At 37.6% G+C, this 21,302-nt stretch overlaps 1 protein-coding gene across 1 annotated transcript; it reads left to right on the top strand.

The window, feature by feature from the left end:
• The first annotated feature begins 175 nt into the window (after positions 1 to 175).
• Positions 176 to 21,148, top strand: cax1 (cation/H+ exchanger protein 1). The gene is made up of 20 exons (XM_026923361.3): positions 176 to 1,575; positions 4,869 to 5,024; positions 6,221 to 6,333; positions 7,599 to 7,707; positions 7,816 to 7,932; positions 8,021 to 8,082; positions 8,601 to 8,780; positions 10,238 to 10,423; positions 10,860 to 10,959; positions 12,912 to 13,053; positions 13,241 to 13,424; positions 14,188 to 14,287; positions 15,420 to 15,538; positions 15,627 to 15,664; positions 15,747 to 15,865; positions 16,187 to 16,332; positions 17,320 to 17,414; positions 17,512 to 17,590; positions 17,679 to 17,787; positions 20,083 to 21,148. Exons 1-20 carry the CDS (start codon positions 1,524 to 1,526, stop codon positions 20,154 to 20,156), a joined length of 2,280 nt encoding a protein of 759 aa, XP_026779162.3. The 5' UTR covers positions 176 to 1,523; the 3' UTR covers positions 20,157 to 21,148.
• Positions 21,149 to 21,302: the final 154 nt, after the last annotated feature.

The raw sequence follows: 21,302 nt of genomic DNA, 5'->3' as shown, positions 1-21,302 counted from the left end.
AAGAAGATTATGAGCATTTATTTAAAAGATAAAAAGCCTCTTAGAATATTCTCAGGTTACTTAATGCTAACCATATGGCTACACCTACATCTACGAACATTTATTATTTCATACTCTTAAAAAGGAATACTTTTAAGGTTAGCTCATGCTAGCATCAGTAGTGAAGTTTAGCTATGAAGATTTATAAATATAACTTGAATATCCTGTGAGAAATTCTCTCAGGTTAGCTTGTGTGTAGCTAGCATTAACAGTGAAGATTATGAATAGGAATTAAAACCTAAGTTTTTAGTGTTAGCAGTAAACATTGTACACATTTATGGTATGAGTTAAAAATCATCTCAGAAATCTTGCCAGAGTTGGTCGTTTAAGCCAGTTAGCTAGTGTTAGCCGTGAAGATTATGAAGCATTTATGAGTATAACTTAAACAACCTCATAAATCATGTCAAGTTAGTTAATATTACCTAGCTGGTTAATGTTAGCAGTAAAGTTCATACACATTTATGAATATGACTTAAACAACCTCTTAAATCATGTCAGGTTAGTTAATATTACCTAGCTGGTTAATGTTACCAGTAAAGTTCATACACATCTCAACACTTTGTCAGAGTAGGTGATTTAAGATAGCTAGTTAGTCTTCGCAGTGAAGAAATCCTGTGAGGGTAAATAATGTTGGATAGTTATCTAGTTTTAGCAGAAAATATTATGAAAATTTTATGACTTGAAAATCCTCTGAGAAATCCACACAGGTTAGATGTTAGCTAGCTGGATAATGTTAGCGGTAAAGATTTTATAAATTTATGAATATGATGTAATCTTAGAAATCCTGTTTAGGTTAAATATTGTATGATAGTTGGCTAGTTTTAGTTGAAGATTAAGAAGATTTTGAATATGGATTAAAAATTTCAGTCACTAGATCATTTAAGATAGCTAGTGTTAGCAGTGAAGAAATCCTGTCAGGTTACATAATGTTGGATAGATAGCTAGTTTTAGCAGTGAAGATGTTATACATTTGTAAATATGATTTAAAAAATACTGATTGGTCAAATTTAGATTAATCTGGTCTAGTTAATGTAGGCGGTATAACAGCACACATTTATGAATATGAAAATCTTCTCAGAAATGTTGCCAGTTGGTTATTTTTTTAAGAATGCTAGCGTTAGCAGTGAGGAAATCCTGTCAAGTTGAATAGTTAGCTAATTTTATTAGAGGTTTATGAACCATTTATGAACATGACTTCAATCATCATTCAAAAATTTATCTCGGAAATACTGTAAGGTTGGTGTTAGTTGAAAAAAAATATAAATATTTCTGAATATGATTATAAAATCTGTCGAGTGCAGCACCACGGCTACAGATCCCACAGTGAAAAGGCAACGCTTGCTGCGCGCGCCCGCTCCCTGGCATCGGCGGCGCGCACCGGCCACGCGCAGCAGTACACGCGCTCGTTCACGACATGAAGTTTGTTATCAGGAAAAGTTAAATCACTGAAGCTGCGTCTTACACAAAAACACACAACACACACAATGTCAACAGATGTGGAGTGTCTGAGGCGAAGGTCCACGGTTGATAGTTCAGGTGAGTGATGGGCAGCACATGAAACCTGCTCTAAAACAGTTTTCACATTAAAAAAAAACTGTTTTTCTCCTCCACGTGCGACATTGACAGAAAATGAGGTGTGTTTTATGTGTTTTCATGATTTGATAAACTTCAGCTAAAGATGATCATTTTGCAAAGTGGCCTACAGTTTTTATAATCTGTGTAAAAATATATAATAAAGAAGCTAGGCCAGGTGCTCAGCCCATAACATTTAAAGGTTGAAATGCATTAACAATAAAAGGCAGAAATAAGCAGCAAGCCTTTTGTGTGTGTTTGAGTGCTGCAAACTGTTTCGCTTTTGAGTTAGAAATGAATGCAATGGAAGAGGAAATAAACAAAATGCAAGAAATTAGCAGCTCAGGATAATGAACATGAGCAGGGTCAGGTCTTCATTAGGTGAGGGTTTGCTCTTTTTCCTGCAAGTTTTGAACACTCTAGACTTCAAATTACACTTAATGATCAATGAAATTCAATTAAAGCCCCCAACCCTAAAACATTATGGTTTTGTTTGATTCCATTTAGAAGAATTTCCCTTTAAAAGCTTAGCATTGTTTGTTTGTGGGCGTGGCTTAACTACCTAATCATTAATTGACTTTATATTACACTTTCATCATTAGTGACTAAAAACTGACTTTAATTAAAAGTCTAAACATGTCCTCTCTTTTGGCCACCTAGAACCATAGGTGTTTTTTTTTTTTTTTATAGTTATGTTATGTTTATAGTTATACACTCTTAAGTTTCAGAAGCTCTTATTTCATACCAGCTTTGTTAGGAAAACTCCACCCTGAAACATTAAATATGTTTAAATGTAAAAAATTGTAATGAACTTTGCAATTCTGCTGCTAATTTGTTGGTTGCTGCTGTATTTTTGTTCATCATGTGGGAAGTTAGTGGTTGTCTGCTGCTCTGATGTCACAGCAGGACATTGTTATTGCTAGCTCAGGTACAATGACGTTTCATAGGAGAAACAGTCTCAAATGTAGGAAATAATGGTCTGCTCAACATAATATTAATAAGAAAAGTAGCGTAGATGTGGTGAAAAGCGTAGAAATGTAGAAAACCATTTTCCAGAGTGAGAATAGACATTGCCATTGATGATCACGTGTTAACACTAGTAGCTGTGTCGCTTCAGAACAGGATTCACGGTACACAGAAAAGCTGAGCTTGTCTTTAGCCAGCTCTTTCATTCAAACCACACACATGTCCCTTAGTGTAATTTGTGCTTTGATCGAACATCGTTTGCATAGTCTGCTTACTTCTAGTTTTAAAAAAGGTTTGAAAAGTCAGTGATTGAGAAAATAATCCAAAGAATCTTGTTCATGTTTATTGCACTATATATTGTAGTTCGTGTGTACCTTGTCAATCACTGCTGATGATGTGTTATGGATGTGTCAGTGAAGCAGGCTTAAATAAGATAAATAGAGTAAATAATAAGAGTAAATAAAAAATCTAGGGGTAGTTCACCAAGTTTGTACAGTCTGGGCTTCATACACTATATGGCCAAAAGTATGTGGACACTTGACCATCACACCTATCATATCTGGATTCCTCCCTAAATTGTGTTCTTCCAACACACAGTTGGAAGTACACAGTTGTCCAGAAAGTCTTTGTATGCTGTAGAGTAAAGAATTCCCTTCACTGGAACTAAGAGGCCCAGACCTGTTCCCACATGACAATGCCTCACTCACAAAGCGAGCTCCATGAAGACATGGTTTGAGAAGGTTTGAGTGGAAGAACTCGAGTGTCCTCGAGCCCTGACCTCAACCCCACTGAACACCTTTGGGATGAACTGGAATGTTCACTGTGAGTCAGGCCTTCTTGTCCGACATCCGTGCCCACCATCACTAATACACTTGCAGCTGAACAAATTCCCACAGCCACATTCCAAAATCTAGTGGAAAACTTTCCCAGAAGAGTAAAGGAGACTGACTCCATATTAATGCTGATGGTTTTGGAATGAAATGTTCAACAAGTATATACAGGTGTGATGGTCAGGTGTCCACATACTTTTGCCCATATCGTGTATCATTCTGTGTATTTCAATTCAATTCAATTCAATTCAATTTTATTTGTATAGCGCTTTTAACAATGGACATTGTCACAAAGCAGCTTTACAGAAATAAATGGATTCACAAAAATATATTGTAAATATTTAAATTTATCACTGTGAATTTATCCCTAATGAGCAAGCCAGTGGCGACGGTGGCAAGGAAAAACTCCCCGAGATGATATGAGGAAGAAACCTTGAGAGGAACCAGGCTCAAAAGGGAACCCATCCTCATCTGGGTGCAACGGATAGTGCAATTATAAATAAATCCCTTCTATTGTGTACTATATGGACAAATAGTGCAATTGTGCAACCAATAAATTCATCACAGTATTTGCAAGAGGTCCGGCTGGTTAAAATCTATCCACTGTCCACTGATGGAGTCCTGAGTACGAAGCTGCTTGTGGCAACTGCAGCCCCAAAGCCACTACAGCAATCGCAGTCCCAAGCCATTACAGTACAGCTCCCCATATGTGATCCCCAAGCCATCTCCACAGCCCCCAGGTGGCACCATCCCCAGCAATCCAAACAGTTCTTCAGGCAGTCCATATGGGGCCACCCCCAGCAGCAGCGAGCGAACTCAACCGATGAGAACTCCAACCAGAAGTAGGGCATCAGGATGGGTCATTTGTAAAAAATTTAGTCGTAGTATTTGTAACGTACATCCATTTTTGGTTTTTGGTGATGTTTTTGGTTACGCATAAGTTAAAAAAAATTCACCTTTAAGCCATTTTCTAACAAATAAGATGCTATAGATATCAAAAATGTAGCTTTATTTTTCATGTATTTCTTCTTCAAAGTGATTGAGGGCATTGTTAGGCGCTGGCTCTGTGTCACATCGTAGTTATACAATTATCTGATGATGTTTATAATGAACCATTCACAGTGACATTGAAATAAAGATTTCTATCATCATCTGTAGGGAAGAAGAGATGCTTCAGGTTTCAGATCCTTTGCTAAGATTAATTAGTTTTAGATTGCTCACTTTCCTCTCTTAATGTTCGGAAATATTTATTTAAAAATTGCATAAAGTTTAGAAAGTTCCCCTGACTCCATACAAGCCTCTGAGAATAGATCAGTCACAGATGATGTCTGATAGGGGTTCATATGACTATCAGGATTCACACAATAACAAATTGGGACTTATGGACCATATACTGCTCATGGGAAACTTCCAAATCCAGTGAAATATATCATTTTCTTCTCTCTCCTGGCTGACTGACAGAACTCCTGTGGGACCATGAGCACAGATTTCTTCGCCGTAGCTCCCAGTGTGACAGACTGTGTGTGGCCAGCATTCATCCCGAGATGGTCGATACTCCTTCACCCTGTGGCTCACACCATATCATCCATCACACGCCAAAATGCCTCTCGGCTCACAGTAAGATGCCTTTATACGTAGACTGTTTTGCTACGACTAAATTTTTAAAACTAAAAATATGTTTGCTACATATTTTGGTAGTGCAGTTATCTTCGCCATTCATTTCTGAGTGTTTCTATCTACCAATATTAAGCGTTTTTTTAAAATTTTAGATATCTGGATTATTTCTGGCTGAAAAGGGAGAACATGCCTTTTTTTTTTTTTTTTTAGAATTTATTTACAAGATAGAAATTCAAAGATGTTAAAAATGAAATGTGGGTTAGGATATCGCACAATATATCCTCAAGACCTTAAGGCAAAATCAGTAAAATATTTTTTTTTTCTTTTCTTCCCCCCCAACCGCATGGTCAGGAGACCGTGATGATGTTTTCTCACTGTTCTGATCAGTGATAAAACACACAGACAAAAATAATGCATGAGGGTTCATATTACATCTGTGAGAATCCAAATGCTGCTTGGAGGATAGAAACCATGCATGTTATTAGAAAGAATTTATAGTGTATTCAGAAAGAGAGATGGAAAATTTAAACTGATATTTTATATATATATTTTTAACCATTAATATCCTGCACCATTTCACCATTTTTGTGAAGCCAAACGTAATACATTTTTGTACGAAGGGTGTGCAAACTTTTGTACTATTGTAGACTTGCTTATCTAAACGAATGACAGGATTGGGATTGAATACTCATTTTGATCTATTATATTATTTTAAAGCTGTTAAAGACCGTTTATTTTAATATTTGATAAAAAACTCATGTTTTCAAGCATCATCTAACCTGTCATACAGTTGATGTTTATTCATAAGACATTTTTAAAACATTTGTATGATCTGGCAACTGATTGGATTAGACGTAAACTTGTACAGAACAGTGAGTGGTAGAAGTATTTAAAGTGTGGATTTGATGGACTCAAAGAAAGTCATGTTAAGTATATGTAGGATGAGAGGACTAAAAGAAACACTGTTATTTAATTATTTATCGATTTTTCACTCCTTTGTGTTACTTTTTAAAGTTGCATATTCCCCATATATCTAAAATCAAAATGCCTCTCGGCATGCCTCTCTGTGAACCTCAGACAGCAAAACATGGGCTTTGTTGGGAAAGATATTTTTGGGTGTTATAAAAGTTATTTTTACTCCTTACAAAACCCAGCTATGTTCAGTGCTCAGCATTGATTTTAGCTCTCGCTGTCAGGACTCTCCGTACAATCACGCGGTACTGACGACGCCTGGCAGGAAGCGAGTCTGAGGACCACCATCCGCGCCGAGAACGAAGTAGAGGCACACAAACTGGTCAATAACTACATGGTAAATAAACCAGTGTTTTATTTATTTGACTGTAGGAGCCAGGGGGAGCAGAGCTTCCTCCAAAAAAAAAAAAAAGACTTGAGCTCTTACGTAAGGAATAAAAACACAACGGGTTGTGCTGTTATAGGAAAATAAGCAACAACTGCTAAAAATTAAATGTTTAAATTAAATGTTTTTTTTCCCTATAACAGCATGACCCAAAGCTTTTTTTTAAATTCCTCTTATACCGTAGTAATTCGCCAACACTAATTGCAATAATACATATTTTTTTTTATTTATTAAAGAACACATCATGCGTTTTAAATTTAACAGACTTATTTTAAACAAATTGCTGCCAGCTTGCACAGCTTATTATGTTATGCACTGTGTAGCCTAACAAGCTTTATTAGGGATGTAATTATTTCAAAAAATAAAGTAGCCTTCCATATTATAGATTCCTAAGAAATTTTTTTTTGATAATTAGATATGAAGATATAAAAGCTCATAAGCTTAATCGCATACAGGTGATCTGAACATGCCAAAATAATAGGCTTTAAAAGGGATGCTTCAGTGATGGTTATTGTATGATCAAGTGCCTGTTTGGTAAAAAAGCCAGTGGTTTAGGAAGCGATTAGCCTATAGCCTAGCATGTAAAGCGTTCAGCCTCGAGGATAATTTTGGGACAGGAGCATCACTATCATTTACAAACTGCATCAGATCTACGTGTGAAGGTAATGAGGAGTGCCCTTTCAACCAGGAGATCAATATAACATCAGTTACAAGGCTGATTTATTTATTTGTGTCACTATGTGAGTGCTACAGATTCACCCAGCACAGGATTTTATAACTGCATGAATTAAACACTGCTCTCCGACTGTATGCTCACCTTTGGAACATTCCTCTACAGAGTTACAGAAGCAGAACACCTTATTTAGGCGTGGTGTGCCGTGAAATTACGGAGATTTGCCTCGCAGTCGTTTGCCCTAATGTTTGTCACACCTAATTTGCATAGAATTAAGAAAATCTTAATTCAAATATCGCTCTTTTGGCTTGTCGCTTGATACAGCCGTGACATTCTGTCTCGCACACGTGCTCTATGATTAATTTCAGGGAAAGAAAAAAAAAACAATATTAGGGCATCAGATGTTTAAGACCACACGTACGTGAATGTGTCTGAGAAAGGCAGAATGTAGACTGCCATGTTGGACACCGTCTCTGATCGCTGTGACCCTGTACCTCTGAAAGCCAGCGCTTTTTCTCTGATGACAGTGTGCACTTTGTGGCAGTTTGGTTTCAGAAAGTGGAAGAGTCATGTTACAGAGCGTCCGATCGAGGACAGATCAGACCAGGTGAAGGAGTTATACTCTGAGCAGATCTTCATCAAACCCTATACAGGTCAGTGGGTATAGTTTCTCAGAGATCATTTGTAGAACATCTACATTTCTTCTATAAAATATACTATTTGGCCATGGATTTCATGAAATGTTTCTTCTTCATTTTCAGGCTCGCTGATCAGCTTTGGCAACGTCGCCTATGCGCTTTTGTTTGGCTGGTGGATCTCTTTAGCTTATTTTCTTGTTAGCTTACTGATGTTTTGCACCATCATTGCGATTCCACATGGTATGTAGCGAATGCTTCAGGGTGTTTCTGGTGATCCAATTTCTGCATCTCACCTGATGCTGTTTTTCTTCCTTCTCCTTGGCTACAGGGAAACTCTGTTTCAAGTTGTCAGGTTATTTATTGTGGCCCTTTGGGAAAGCGTTACAAAAGGTAACATCACAAAGAAGCTATGCTTTAACAAACCACTGGCCAGGTGTTGTATATTGCACTCCTAGTTGCACTTAGAAGGGGTTAAATTGGCATTTAGAAAGAAGGACGGCCCCAATATTGGATCGGTATCATTTGATTTATGTTATTTTGTGGATTATATAAACACTTACTTCATGGAGATGTGATAAGACAAATCTCAGGTGGAACTTTGTTTTAAAAAGTGCTAGGGACTGGAATGATGGGATAAACATAGAGATTAACCACTGAAAGTGTTTCTGAAGCATTTTATTAGTCGTTTGTCTCAACACTTTCTCTTCCATTTTAACCAGCATTTCATTTCACTCCAGCTTTTTCAACACGGAAGGAAATTAAGAAATGATGGATGCCTTGATCTAGTTGACATCACCAACACTGTGCTTTAATTTGACCCCTAGAGATGTAGTTTATTATTATATGTTCAGTACAGGTTCTCTACTGTCTATTCAGCTGGCCAGTATTTCGTCCCTCTTTCTTCTCAGACTAGCAGTCTGGTACGGAAATGCTGCGTTAAATTCCCCCACTGTGAAGCAATTCCAGAAGAAGCGGGTGATGTGAAGGAATCTCCGGATAATGTGAAGGAGTCCACACCTCTGATGAGTTCCCCACCTGTCACTAAAGATGGCCCACCTCCTCCTCCTCCTCAGAAGCGCTCTTACTGGGTGAGACTGCTTAAAATATTGAGTCCAAAAGTGTACAAAACACTGCTTACTATTTATTTCTATTTTAATTTATCTATAATAAAAATACAATTTTTTGCCCTGACCCTCTTCATTACCAACCCTGATCTGAAGAGGGCAGTGTCAGATAAAAACATAGAGTAAATATTACAAAAGAGAGGATCCAAAAGCTGCTTAGAGGATGTGAAAAAATGGTGGATACAAGTTATTAGAATATATTTGTCACATTTAAACTGTATTGAACACTTTTAAAACATTGTGTTCCCTTGCTTTGAAATGAAACCAGCAAGTGGTTAAGCTTTTACAGATTTTCCTTCATTATCGCATTTTTTTTTTTTTTTTTTTTTACAATTGGTTATAATGTGTAAGTTGAAATACATTGGGGTCTAAAAGTCTGAGACCACACTGAAAATCTGGGATTTTTCACATAAAATTGGAAATAAACAGAAGGTTTTAGAATTTTGAAATATTTAAAACAAAGAAAGTAAGTGATTAATATCTTAAATATTTAATATTCAAGATTCTGCACTACGTCTAGCTCCCTATTTAAATGTAAGCAAATGTGTGATATTGACCATGTTAACTGCTTTGTACAAAAGTTCAGATTTTCCTCATGTCTAATCTCTTCTACTGAAGCATGTGATCAGACAACACTCCGATGGATTTGATCTAAAATGGATTTTGCACAAACTTGTGGAGTCCATGCCGGCTCGAGCGCACACTGTCATTAATGCAAAAAAGGGGAAAGAACAAATACTCAAACTCTGAAATTCATGTAAAGATTTCAAATATTCTAATTTTCACCCAAATGGTTGTCAGTAATATAATTCATAATGAAAATAGTATTAAATTAAAAAAGAATGCAAAATGCAAGAATGCATTTTCACTAGTTCTCTCAGACTTTTCAACCCCACTGTATTTATAGTGAAACATTTAAAAATCATATTTCTCAATACGATATCATTGTAACATTTTTTTCTCACTTGCCTTTAAGACTTCCTGGCTGGTTGTTTTTGATTTTTGCTGTTTTTGTATTTCTTCTTGCAGTTCTTCCATTCTTTTTTTTTGTTTTTTTTTTTTCCCCAACCACTTTTTGGTCATGTATTCATCTCGGTGCTTCTTGAATGATGTCTGAATGATGTATGAAAGGCCAGTATGTTTTGGTTTAGATCTTATAGATTCTGCTTTCCTGATTCTTTCTGAATTAACTTGACAGCAAACTGTTTGAGAGTTTGAGCCTGTTTGAAATAAGCCAAAATTGCTTTAAAAAAGTACTTATTTATTTATATGTAAACTATAATGTAACACTTTCAATAGATAAAAATTATTAAATAAACAATGAATGCTGTTTTTGTAACATTGAGGTAAATCAAGGGGGCACAAACTTTTGCACTTAGTAGTGGTGTGTAATGCTGTTACACCTTGACTGTGTATTGTAGTGTTGTGTGAGCACGTATGTTTGGCTCGTGCTTGGTTACGTTCCTCTTGCTGTAATCCACTCCCTGGCCTGCTTCCTCTCCTGGATGATGGTCTTCACCATCCCTGTTGCTAAAATGAACGGCAGGATCCTCAGCATCGTCCTCTTCCTGCCACCTGACGAGATTCAGGTTCGACCGGTGAAGAACGTAAGCTCTGATTCCTTTTCTGTTAATGTTTCATTTCCAGAGTGTGCAGTCAGGGTCCTGTTCTTCATAAATACGAGCTACGTCAGATTTATTAACCATAATAATTTCAACCAGGTTATGAACGTGATATGAAATAATTGCTGGTTGATTGAATACATCAGGACTTGAAACCATGATCAGTGAAGTAGCAACGTGGCATGCAAATGGCGAGATAAAATGCTTAATTCTTTTCACCGGAACAAGAACAAGAGCTTCTATTAGAAGTCAGTGAGAAATGGAAAGCTTTAACCAGCAAAGACAATAGAGCAAACATGTAATTATAATCCACGTATGAAGACCAGAGCCCAAGTCACTCATTCGCCAGCATAATCCCACCATTTCTCTTCATTCTCTCGGAATTAAAAATTTTTTACAATGATTACTTTTCTGCTTTTAGCCTCAAAATTGTGAAACGAGGGTTCTCCTGTGCTGCTACCGTGCCTTTAACTGGTACTACTACAAGTACACAGTGGACGGTATCAACGTCTTCGCCGTCAGTATCCTTTTGCTCCTGCAAAGTTATGTCTAGTTGGTTTACAAACTCTGCACTTTCTATATTTTGTTAAAGCTGAAATAGTTGATTTTTTTTTTAAAATTCCTTATTTGTACAAATAACCTGGAAGAGGTTTAGAGCATGATAAAAAAAAAAAAAAAAAAATTGGTTTAAGCCATGACCTCAGCACAAGCGTACTAAGTGGTTGAGAAAACTCATTTGGAAAACGGACTTCCGGTCCGGAATGCTTGTGTGTATTTGGATGCCCGTACTGTCAGTCATTTTATAGACACTCTACAGACCACTGTAAGGAGTCACGAACCCTATAATTATCTTAAAGCACTTTGAACTGCTTTATTATTATTATTATTATTATTATTATTATTATTATTATTATTACTGTAGATCCTGGCGGTGGAGTTTCTTGAATATGGGCTGGAATCATTCAAATGTCAAATCCACCTAACTGTTGGAGACCTAATCTTGGGGAAGAAAAACCCAGAAACACTAATTTTACCTAATTCTTACCTAATTCTTACCTAATGCACCTTTAAAGCTACAGCATTACAAATGAGAATGAGAATTGTGAATGGGTAGAGTCATTGAGAATTTTCTCACAGACTCCAGGTGGTTTTATTTCAAAAGAGTTTGGAGTAAGACTATGGCAGAGAGCGTGTTGTTTTATTTTTCATTCATTTTTATTATTTTTATGATTAAACGCGATACTTTTAGATGAAAAGTTTAAGACCATGTCTTTACACGAACGATTCCAAGAAGAAGAAATGTGATTTCTCAGAATTTACTTACAGGATATTTGTCCCTGTGCTTATTTAAAATTGGGTAATAAAATGTGCTGTTATTTAAAAGTAATACAACAACAGCAACACCATTATCTGCTGTAGTAAATATGATTCTGTAAACCCTCCGTAACTGTAAGGGATGGTGAGAATCATCTGGATGTCTTCTTGTACGCCGATATGCTGAGCTTTTATAGCAAAGACACATTGCTGCAAACACCGAGTCATATCTCGCTGTCATACAACCATCTTTCCCTGGAAACTTCTCACCAAGTTCCCGCTTCCCACCTTTGTGGTTATTGGGGATAATAGAATCACATGTTGATAACTAGAGCTCAGCACAGATTTCCTGGAGTGTTATGCCTCTAAGTAATGGGAAGAAACTCTCCTCATAGTTACTCTCCTCAGTGATGTCTTAGTGAACCTGTGACGATGTCCCCGAGCCAAGGAAAAGAACTTGTACAGGTCTTAATTCTAGCTGCTACCTGTAGCCATGCTCATAGCTACCACTGAGGATACGAAGGTCATATTCTCAGTTTTTTTTTCTGGTGTTTTTAATTTTTTTTTTTTTCCATGAAGACAACTTGCTTGTGAATAGTCTTGTGAATAGTGCAAAGCAGTCAGAATTTGGTTAGAATTATCCAAATTAATTTGGTACATAAACAGTGTGTTATATGAGGTGGGCATATTTTAAAAAATTTCGTTTTCGAGACATCCAGAACCTACTTAATGATTTCTCACAGCTCCAGTGACCACAATTCATTGTTCCTCATGTGATGTGAAACCTTGAACCCCGTTAGGGGGTCTGGGACTCATGAGCTTGGTATTTAAAAAAAACAAAAAAACCCTGTTTATAGCTCTGCTTGTAGCTCCAAAGTCACAGGTTGTTAGGGTTATTGCTTTATATGGTGTACAAGAAGAAAGGGAAAGGTGGCTGTATGACAGTGGGATTTATTCCATATACTGTGTTGATTGAAGGTTTTGGCGTTTCTCAGTTACGAGGGGTGAAATTGAACCACTGTAATCATTTTAAAAACAATTTTGACTTCACTGGTAATTATCCTGCGAGTTCATGTAAATAATAAATGTTTGGTAATTGTAGTGTTTTATGTCCTGATACTTTGTAAGGGTTAAAGCCCTTAACGTTTTTTTTGCTCAGACCTGCTTTCCCTCGTCATCATCGCTCTGGTGATTGGTTATGTGGACCGTGATAATACTTTTGTTAGGTCTGAGGTGAAGTTTACCACAGCTGTGACCTCAATCATCCCCCTGTCTTACTACATCGGCATGGGTATAGCCAGGTAACGTCCTTTCAGTTACGGCCCAACAAGCCCCTGCAAAAGTTTACATCCCCTGTGGTTACAGTTTGTCCTGTGGGTATGCAAACTTTTCAACTCGGGTATATACAACAAAAGCAAATGATTGTGTTTATAATTTGCACACAGTGTTTAACTGGAATGAACACACTGCTTGTGATTTCTCTGTCAGTATCTCGGCTCAGAGTAACTTTGCAGTGGGAGCAGTAGTGAACGCCACGTTCGGTTCCATCACTGAGATGACCTTCTACATCACCGCCCTGCTGCAAGGTCATCGCATCGGGAACAAATGTTACGGAGAGATCGTTAAAGCTGCTCTCACAGGGACCCTGCTCGGATGCATCCTCTTTATTCCGGTCTGTGTGTGTGTCTGTGTGTGTCTGTGTGTGTCTGTGTGTGTCTGTGTGTCTCTGTGTGTCTCTGTGTGTCTCTGTGTGTCTCTGTGTGTCTCTGTGTGTCTCTGTGTGTCTCTGTGTGTGAGCACAGAGCAGCATGTTAAGTTTTCTGTTGTGTTGTACCACAAATTATCCTACAACTCTGTTAAATTCTCCAGTCTGATTGGTCAAAAGGTTTTGCACTTACTCTAATATGTTTTAGTTTCTATAGCAACAGCTCATTCATAGGGACTGTGTATGGCAGATGCTCCACATAATCTAAGACTAATAATAAACATTATAAAAATGAGTTTGAAATTGAACAAAGTGTTGACAGGTGGAGTTTTCTGTAAAGAGACCTACGTATATTTAATGTTTATGGAAGAATTAAGTAAGAATTCAAAAAGGACAGGACAGAGGAGTATATTTTATTGATTATTTTCCTGTAAGAGCACAACCCTAAGTGTTCAGGGTACTAAAAAAGTCTGAACAATGACTGTAATTTGTGCAGTTAATTACATTACAGGAACTTTCTTCCTGCTTGTAATTTAATGGCACATAATAAAACCTCAGCCTTGCGTCGAAACCTGTTTTTTGTATTTGTAACGAATGAATTGTTGCACTGTACAGCTCCGATATGTGTGTAAAATCACCAAAATTTCGTTCTTTTGTGGTCAGACACACACCTTAAGGGGTTTTCACCCAATCTGCCTCAGCATGATCATGTAGTAACCTGTGTTTCCAGGGTTTGTGTATGATCATCGGGGGCTGCAAGCACCGCGAGCAGAGATTCAACAGCCGATCAGCCGGAGTCAGCTCTGCCCTGCTCTTCATTTCAGTCGGAGGTGAGTGGAGGAGGAAGAACACAATGAAAAATAGTGTGATGAATTTTTTCATGAATTTATAGCTGACAGAGACTGACATTAAATGACAAATAAAAGTATTCTATGGCTGAATGTGATATAATGTGCTTTAAAAATGGATTCACTGTAAAGTTAAAGGTGTGGTATATGTGTGATGCGTGTTCTTGAATGTAGCATTAATACCTTTTAAAAATAATTTATGATCTTTCACAGACAGCATAGCGTTATGCATAAATGTTGCATTAAGCAACTCAGCTGTTGAACGCTGAAGAGTGTGAATGTCTCAATATTGCCATAACCATGTTTTCTTTATCCATTTAATATAATTTTGATTTTTAGAGGGCTGTCAAGCCAGCCATAAGAATCTTTTTCTTATGGACTAGTACACTTATGTACATTACTAGTACTATTCAGACTGGAATAGTTTCCTGGGACATACACAGTATCTGTTAAGTAATGTTTCCAGAGAAGTGATAAATGGTCTCTGTATTAATCACAGACATGGGAGTGTATTCACAGTGTAAGCATGGACATGACAAGTTCTATATGTACTACATGCATGTCATATTAATGTAAAGTGATTATTTTAACCTTTATTAGAAGCACTTGTTGTACGGCTTGTGGCTATAATTGTTCATTAGTCACATGACTATAACATGTATGAGCTCAGTAACATACCTAAAACCCCCAGAATGTTCGCTTCACCTGATCCACTCTTTTAAATACCATTTTATATTTTATTGTGCTGCGTTTTAAAAAGACACAAACCTCTTTTCTCACAGGATATAAGGGAATCTTTACCAACATGCCATATGTATTACCATGGGCTATTCCTATTGGTCCTTTTATAGTAAGGAAAACATCACGTAATCTTTCCAGAGTTTGTAAAAATTTCTGACACATTAGACACCGCGTGTAAAACTAATCCAACCCAAATAAGGCTTATGGTAAACTGAATATCTGAGTCTTCACGTAATAACAGCAAAATTGATGAAAGTTGTCATGGTAACAAGATCATATTTTCAAATCTGCCCTCTCAAGTACATGGTGTTTATGCTCATTGTTGTGAATTATTGCACTTTTAATAATTGATCCTTTTTTTTCTTCGCCGCAGGTGTTTTTGCTCCAACACTGTTCTCTAAAGCGTACGGGAACCTGGTGTGTGACAGCTGCAGTAATCCGTCTGGTAACATGACCGGACCCTTCATCTGCACGGACTGCCACTATGATCTGGTATGTTAGCGCGTATGTCAAACCATGAAGACACGATGTTACTGCTCACCCTGTTGCCTGAAACTAACTTGCTGTTTACTTTTTTCAGAGTGAGAACAACCGCTCCTTGTTCCTGAGTCATATTGAGTGAGTGTGAAGGCGCATTTTCAGTGCTCAGTGCGTAAATATTGGGAGAAATAAATAACCGAATGCTGCGGTGATGTTGCAGGCCTCTGGTGTATACGGTCTCCGTGCTTCTCCCTGCTGCGTATCTCATCGGTTTGATCTTCACACTGAAGACGCACACACACATCTACGACATCCACGTCAGCGACGCACACTGCCATGGTGCGTCCACCAGAGGGTGCTGTTTTTCTCTCATGTCACACACTGCAATACTTTACACTGTGTGATTTTTTTTTGATGAAAGCAGAACTTAGTCTATCGTTTAGGTCATCGGATAATTTGACATGGAGAGAATTTAGACAAGATTTTATTGGGATCATATTGAGTAAGTGTGATGAGAAATAATCTTAAAAAAAAAAATGCTAAAATTGGACAGGACAATCTAAACCTGACTTAAGTCAAATTTCTCTTGACCTAATTACTGTTAGATTTGCATTTAGAAGATGTATTTTTCTTTATTTTGTGTCTGCGTGTGTGTGTTAGTGGCAAGTGACCATGATCCAGTGGTGCACTGGTCCAGATGGAGGGCTTTGGTGGTCCTGATCGTGGCCACGTTCCTGACAGCAGCCTGCGCAGACCTCACCACCGAGCACATCAAACCCATCATCTGTCACTCCAGTGTCTCGCAGGTCTGTGTCTCCACACCGTCTCACGTTTCCATAAGAGCTGTCGATCCCAACACACACCCCATAGTCCTACAGACACGTCTGATTAACTGCTTAAGCACATTCACAGACGCTTTCTGGATCTCATGTGCTGATTATAACCTTCAAACTGCAAGCCATCGGATTTTGTGTAGGAGTCAGTTATGAAGGGTATTCAAAACATCTGAAAATGTAATATTGTTTAAAGTATATCCATTTTTACCAGTTTCTGCTTTTAATGTTTTGATGTTTTATTTTATTATTTTATTATTTTGATTTTAAGTAATTAGGGATGCACCAAAATTTGAGCCACTTATTGTTTTTTTTCCACTGAAAAAGGCCTAATAATTATTAATTCCAGGCATGGTGGATCCGGAGCCTATCCCAGGAACACTGGGTGCAAAGTGGGAATGGGATGCTAGGATGGACTTGTTGGTTAAAAAGGGTTGATCAGTATTTATTATAGTAAATTTTAATATACTTTAAATAAGGAATAAAATATTTGGAGGCTTGTTGTTGTAGGAAAATAATCAATGTTGGGGTGATGTGATGACTCCTGATGTGAAGCAGAGTTACTGTTATCACTTCGAAGTTGATTATTTTCTAATAACAGCACATCCTGAAGTGTTTTATTTCTTTTACACCACAGCAATTTACCAACAATTGCAAATTTTTACTTATTAAAGAACGGCACATCGTACTTTTTAATCTGTTTATAGTTAATGTGGCGGAAAGTCTGCAACACAAGTAAGTTCCTGTTATCACAGTAAGACTTTCTTCTGTAAACCTGTATGCAGTCTTCTCTCTAAACACCTTCATGAGAAAAAAAGGAGTAAGAGTGAAATGATGTATTTCTATTTATGCATATTAACAATCTTCTGTAAAATGAACAGGCACAAAAACGACAGGTCTCGCCTAACGTGAAAATGTTTAGCAGTATATTTGCTGGTGTGTTGTGTTGTGATGTTGCAGTACTTTATTGGTGTTACTGTGCTGGCGATGGTTCCTGAACTTCCCGAAATAGTCAACGGGATCCAGTTCGCCCTGCAGAATAACATTAGTTTGAGGTTAGAACTATTAATACATCATTTACCTCTTTATTGCTTTTCTGTTCTTTGGGTAGTGACTTAATAATTTTTTTTTTTTGTTTGTTTGTTTTTTTAGCCTGGAAGTCGGAAATTGTATCGCTGTGCAAGTCTGCATGCTTCAGATTCCACTATTGATCTTATTCAATGCTGTTTATGTACGTAAGAGGAGAAAAGCTTGACTTAATGTTATATTATTTATCTCATTGTGTCTGCACATTGTGACCGCTTTTGTCTTCTCGCCAGGACGTTGGATTTGTTCTCATATTTAGCGACTTGCACCTGTGGGCGAGCATCTTCAGTGTCATCCTGGTCAATTACATCTTCATGGATGGAAAGTGTGACTATTTCCAGGGTAAGTTTTTTTTTTTTTTTTTTTTTTTTTTTGTTTTTTTTTTTTGTTTAGGAAAGTTGGTCCTAAAGTTGGTGTCAGTGGTCATACTTTAATTGACACCAGGACTGAATTTAGACCCAGGCTAGCTCTTTTAACAATAGACGTCCTCACAGAGCAGCTTCACAGAAATCCAGATGTGGATTTAGAGTCATCATGAACCAGCCAGAGGTGACAGTGGCGAGGAAAAACTCTCTGAGACAACATGAGGAAGAAACCTTTAGACTCTAAACAACCCATTGTCTTCTGGGATAGTGGGATTATAAATCATTACACTATACAGGTGTAGAAGAGGAAAGAAAAACAGTACGGAGTGTGTTGAAAAGATGTTAAGAATGCGAGGATTGTGAATAATAGTCTTGCGATGAGCAACAGGACAGTATTTCTGATCACAGCAGCACTTATGTATAAATCTATGGTGTCCAGGTTAGATTATCCACTGAAGCAAGAATCTTGGGTGTAAATATTTTTGAGAACAGCTACTAAATAAGCTGCTAAACCTCCAGGGCACTACAGCGTCGCCTAAGATTGGAGTCGAACAGTCAGAAATGGCGCTAATAGTTCTTATTGTAATAGTTGTAATAGTTCTGTTTTGTAAATGGGTTTTAAGAAGAAACTCAAAGGAATGTTTAGTGCCACTGTTACTAATAAGCTTTTTTGATTAATACAGTCTTACACTTTCAAGTTCATAACTAATCACAAGGTTCAGTTATGGGTGGGGTTAGAGCTTGTAGCTGTTCTTACAACTTCATTAGTGTGAAATCATGGGCCTTCACTGGCCACCCATGTAAGACTACAGTAGGATTAGTAGTAATAATAATAGTCTGTGTGGTTACCAAGGTCATATGAGTCAAGACTGAAGGATGCGGTAAATCTCGCTGTGATAAACTACTTTGAATTATAACGAAATGCCAATACAGCATCTATTAGAAATCTGTATGTTCTGTTTCATCAGTATCCAAAGGCGAGTAATGAGCTAGTTAGCTAGCTAACACAGAAGCTAACTATTCCCTAGCCCCACTGACCACAATGTAAATAACATTGGATTGCTTCAGTTCAGTATTAGCTACCGTTCACCGAATGATAATGAATTCATAACACTAGCATACTTCACAACATGTAGCATAATGCTATGTTAGCTCTGACTTTTATGTAACTTGCTAGACAACGATTAAACTTTGATTATGTGTGTGCCTTTAATGTCTGATGGTTATTCTACTTAAGCTATACACAGTTAGGGGTGGCCACATTGTCATTTTTATATGGATCCCTGTTAATGTTTTGTGCAACCATTGATTGTCATTTGGTCTAACCTGGCCATCCCGTTGTAAAAGGTCTGGCTATATCTCTATACTGAATTTGTATCAGTCTTCCATGAGATCTGGATTTAGTTTATTTAATTAATCTAACTCTAATGTATGAGTGACTGAGACTAACAGGCAGTCCTTGCACAGAGATTATTATTTGTGGTGTCCATACAAACTGGTATGGATTTGATTGGATGTTTTTGTGTAAGAAATGTTGGTAGCTGCAGAAGAAAACCAAATGAGTCATGCTGTTTGAGTTTGGAGTGATTTGAAGATCTAAACAATAATGTAAGAACTAAAAGGTGTGTTTTTTTCCCTCATGGAAATGTAATTTAGTACATTCAAGTAGGTACACTCTATGGCCAAAAGTATGTGGACACCTGACCATCACACCCATATGCGGTTCTTCTCCAAACTGTTGCCACGCAGTTGGAAGCACACAATTGTATAGAAAGTCTTTGTATGCTGTAGCTTTACAATTTCCCTTCACTGGAACTAAGAGGCTCAAACCTGTTCCAGCATGACAATGCCCCTGTGCACAAAGTGAGCTCCATGAAGACATGGTGTGTGAAGGTTGGAGTGGAAGAACTCGAGTGTCCTGCACAGAGCCCTGACCTCAACCCCACTGAACACCTTTGGGATGAACTGGAACACTGACTGAACCCCAGACCTCCTCATTCAACATCAGTACCTGATCTCACTAATGCTCTTGTAGCTGAATGAACACAAATCCCCACAGCCACGCTCCAACATCTAGTGGGAAGCTTCCCAGAAGAGTGGAGCTTATTATAACAGCATAGAGGGACTAAATCTGGAATGAGATGTTCAGCAAGCCCAGGAGTGTGATGGTCAGGTGTCCACATACCTTTGTTTATATAGTGTATAACCTGATGCTTAAATATAGTAATATCAGTTATTCATTGCTTTCCACCTGTGGTTTTATCTTCGGCAGGAACGGCTCTGGTGGTTGTCTACCTCATCCTCCTGGCGTTGTACTTCTTCGCTCCGTCTCCCCGTGGCTGCTGATCATCCAGAAGTTTTTCACCGCGTTGTATTTTTCTCTCGTTTTCCAGAAGAGAGTTTTTGTTTGTACTTACACTAGTTCATCTCCTTACTTCACCGTACTTCGGGTATTTCAGGTGACACTTTTCCTTGTGGAAATGTAATCGTTTTTCGAATCGTTGTGTGTATGTGTATTGCAGATTTATATATTAATTGTGTCTGGAAAAAGAATACAATCCCACCTTTAGCTATGTGTTAAGCACTTAAAGAGGATATTTCCTTATTAGATTCTATCCTCTGTGGCAATAAATCTGTCACAAGAAAAATGTTATACTTAAACATTCATTTAAAAAATACAAAATATTAAACTATTCTTGATGGAGGTTTAAGTGGGACAGGGGACTGTGTTGAGTATCCTGTACCCCCGTGGTTCCCCTAAATATAACATAATGTTTGTGAATCTGTGTGCGTGACTGGTGACATGATAATCATGAGTAGCTGAATTTCACAGGAGCACTGACTAGGCCAGAACAGAAGTTCCACAAGTTCCATTAAAATTTAGAATAATAGGATAACAAAAATTGATTAAGTAAAGAACAAAACAATTGCAGGTGTGTTGTTATAGGGAAATAATCAACAGTGGGGTGGTGTGATCTGGCCGGGCACAAAATGAAGTTCCTGCTACCACTCGAAGTTGATTGTGATGTGCTGTTATTCAAAAACAAAGTGTTATTGCTCTTGAAGTTACACACATCAAATTAGTTCCTGTTATCACTTACATTTTAGCAGCTATAAAAAGTCATTCTTTCACTTTTTCTTGAAGTCAGTAAGACAAACATGTAGCTTGTTAGTGAGAAACCACAAAACACGTCATCATCTGTCCTGAAGATTTTCCTGTCTCAGAAAACTTAGTTACAGCTTTGTCTTTGACTGATACAAAGCGCTGACACTGGAGACTCCTTCCACTGCAGATTATGCGGACAGATGCAGGGCTGTTTCTTGCTATAAGCAGTCACTTAGAACTGCCAGACCACTGTGAGACCCCATTGTTTTTTTAAATAGTTAAGCCAAAAAAAAAAGAATTTGAAGACACAAAAGATACCATCAGTTGGCGAAAAGGTTTATGTATCAGACAGTTGCAGGGCGCCCTCTTGTGGTGTGAAAGAATAG

This window comes from Pangasianodon hypophthalmus, chromosome 18 (assembly GCF_027358585.1).
Source record: "Pangasianodon hypophthalmus isolate fPanHyp1 chromosome 18, fPanHyp1.pri, whole genome shotgun sequence".
NCBI classification, from domain to species: domain Eukaryota; kingdom Metazoa; phylum Chordata; class Actinopteri; order Siluriformes; family Pangasiidae; genus Pangasianodon; species Pangasianodon hypophthalmus.
This window is presented reverse-complemented; position numbering and strand designations above follow the sequence as displayed.